The 2,500-nt window shown below is 51.9% G+C and overlaps 1 protein-coding gene across 1 annotated transcript in view; it reads right to left on the reverse strand.

The window, feature by feature from the left end:
• Positions 1 to 2,500, reverse strand: part of LOC135208074 (DNA-binding protein SMUBP-2-like) — a gene marked incomplete in the record, with an annotated part of 738,222 nt that overhangs the window by 42,915 nt on the left and 692,807 nt on the right. The window contains 1 exon segment of the mRNA XM_064240222.1: positions 1,802 to 2,500. This exon segment is cut by the window's right edge and continues 41 nt beyond it. Coding sequence (XP_064096292.1) covers positions 1,802 to 2,500 — 699 coding nt within the window.

Consider the following 2,500-nt stretch of genomic DNA (forward strand, 5'->3'; position numbering starts at 1 on the left):
GATAGTAAGCATCTGTAAGATCTATAGAGGTGGTGACAGCCCCACGGGGAAGTAAGGTCTGCATCTGCGAGACGGTTAGCATACGGAACTTGTCGCATTGAATGTATGAGTTCAGATGGGACAAGTCTAAAATTATTCTTGGCTTGTTTGAGTCTTTCTTTGGAACGCTGAACAAGCGTCCTTGAAATTTTAAGTATTTGATTTTTGTTATTGCCTTCTTTTGAAGAAGGTCTTGGGTGTACTCTGTTAAGTCCACCGTTAAATTTTGGTAAAAACTGGTTGATGGAGGAGGCCCTTTCTTCCAACTCCATCCCAGTCCTTTTGCTACTATGCTGTGTGCCCAAGTGCTGAATTTCCAGCGGTTCCTGAATAGAGACAGCCTCCCTCCTACCTGAGGAGTCTCACTGGCTAGCCGAGGGTCAACTACCCCGGCTTCCCCGGAAGCCTCTGCCTCTGGAGGATGCTCTTCCACTGGCCCTGTGCTGAAAAGCTCCTCTGGCTCGGCTACCTCTCGCAAACCTATTGTAGCCCTGAAATACTCCTTGGTTTTCGAAGGAGGCATTGAAGACCGGGGAAGTGAAAGTGGCCGAGCCTTGGGGCTGCTGAGAGGGCTGGCTCTGCAGCAGAACGAACTGTTGTTGAGGCTGGGCTTTTGAGGTGGAGGGTTAACCCAACTGGGTTACCGGAACAGCCTGTACCACCGTCTGAGGCTGGGTGGTCTGGAAGGACTGGAACTTCCTCGCTCTCTTCCTGCCCCTGGGGTGTGCTCCAGAAGGTTCGAATTTCCTCTTGGGGATGAGGCCCCAACGTACCCACAAGCTCTGATTCACTCTGGCTGCTTCCCCAAGAACCCCGTTTACTACGGTCTCGGGGAACAAATTTGCACCCCAGATTGAGGATTTGATGAGCCTATTCGGCTCATGTCGAATGGAAGCATCAGCCAAGACGTGCTTCCTGCAATTCCTCCTGGCTACTGCGAAGTCATATACATCACACTGTAAGGTGTGAAGTAATGACTTCGTCAAGATCTTAAACAGAGGCTCATCTGTGTAGACCAGGGACGTCATTTCCGCCGTAGTGGCGGAATTGATGGACCTGCTCAAGCGACATCTGGCTTCATACTCCGCCTTTACCAAAGCCTCCGGAAGCCGAGGTAGGCGTTCGGTGAAAGGGTGGTTGCGCAGTCCGGGCTCAACTTGCCTACCGAAAAGGTTTCAGGGGCATCCACCCAGCACTCCATACCTCCCAGGAACAGCAGGGAAGGCAAGTCTGTCTCCCTGAGTTGAGGCATGGGTTTGTCCTCCGCCGCCGCCTGAAGCTTCAGCTCCACTACTTTAGAGGTGCAAGGAATGGGAGTATCATCCGGTACCACAAACATAGTGAATGGACTTTTGTGGCGTGTCAACCTAGTGTTGATACAATCCCAATCTGTTAACGTCCGGACCCAAGCTGATTGGGCCTGGTCTCTGGGGAAGATAACAGTCTCCTTTGGGACCTTGTCTTCCTTTATTAGTGCCTCCTCCGTTAGACGTGCGTATCCTGTGAAGGGGAATTGGAGACCCGGTGGGTAGAATTCAAAGTCTTCTACTGGCCGGGTTCCATATACTTCTATCGTCAACATGCCCTCTGAGAAGGGGCATGTGCTGCTAGCTGCCAAGGATTATTATTTTTAAAAGGTGGTAACTTTGAGGCGTCCGGCACTGCCAAAGATTGCTGTGAATGCCCAGACAGGAGGACTCCCGCCATCAAGTTCTCCTGATTTTGTAGCCTTTCCGTCAAAGACTGTATAGACTGTCCTGACTTCTCCATGCTAGAGACCAGCTGTGCTGAGATCTCTTGGAACTTGGTTTGCACCAAGTTCCCCATCTCCTGCATAAGCATGCTGGAGAATGTTGCCGGGTCAAAGCCAGGATCCTGAGATCCGGGTTTGGACCCTCTAGCTCTCAACCCCTGTCGTGGGGGAGCAGCTTTTGCCAAGTCCGCCATCAGCTCGGGGGCTGAAGACGTACTGGTGCAGCTAGTCCTAATCGGCTTTGGCTTAGAAGGCTTAGGAAGGGACTTCTTAATAGACCTATGGGTGTCTTTAGTTGGTTTTACCTTAGGGATTACTGAGCCCGACTTGTCCCTAGAAGTCGTAGGTCTCCCAGCAAACCCTTGAAAAGAGGAAGAAGAGGAATGAGACGGGCTAAAGGACAGAACTTTAGCCCGCATACCACCTGCCTCATTTAACTCCCTACCTTGACCCGGGTTGTCGACAACCATGGGCTCATGGTCCAGATTGATGGCTGCCACCTCGTCAAGTACCTCCTCTCCAAAACCTTCCAGGTCTTCCGGCAGGGCCTGGGTCTCTTCACGGATCTTGGCTATGATCGGGGCCGCCAAGTCCGCCGCTACCGCTGCCGACATCTTCGCATTAGGATAGATCAAGGAGGCCATATCCTCTGTCAGCATGTAGGGTTGCTTGGACTTGACATTCCGCCCAAATCCTCCTACCCAGACC

Source organism: Macrobrachium nipponense, chromosome 34 (assembly GCF_015104395.2).
Source record: "Macrobrachium nipponense isolate FS-2020 chromosome 34, ASM1510439v2, whole genome shotgun sequence".
Taxonomy (NCBI): Eukaryota; Metazoa; Arthropoda; class Malacostraca; order Decapoda; family Palaemonidae; genus Macrobrachium; species Macrobrachium nipponense.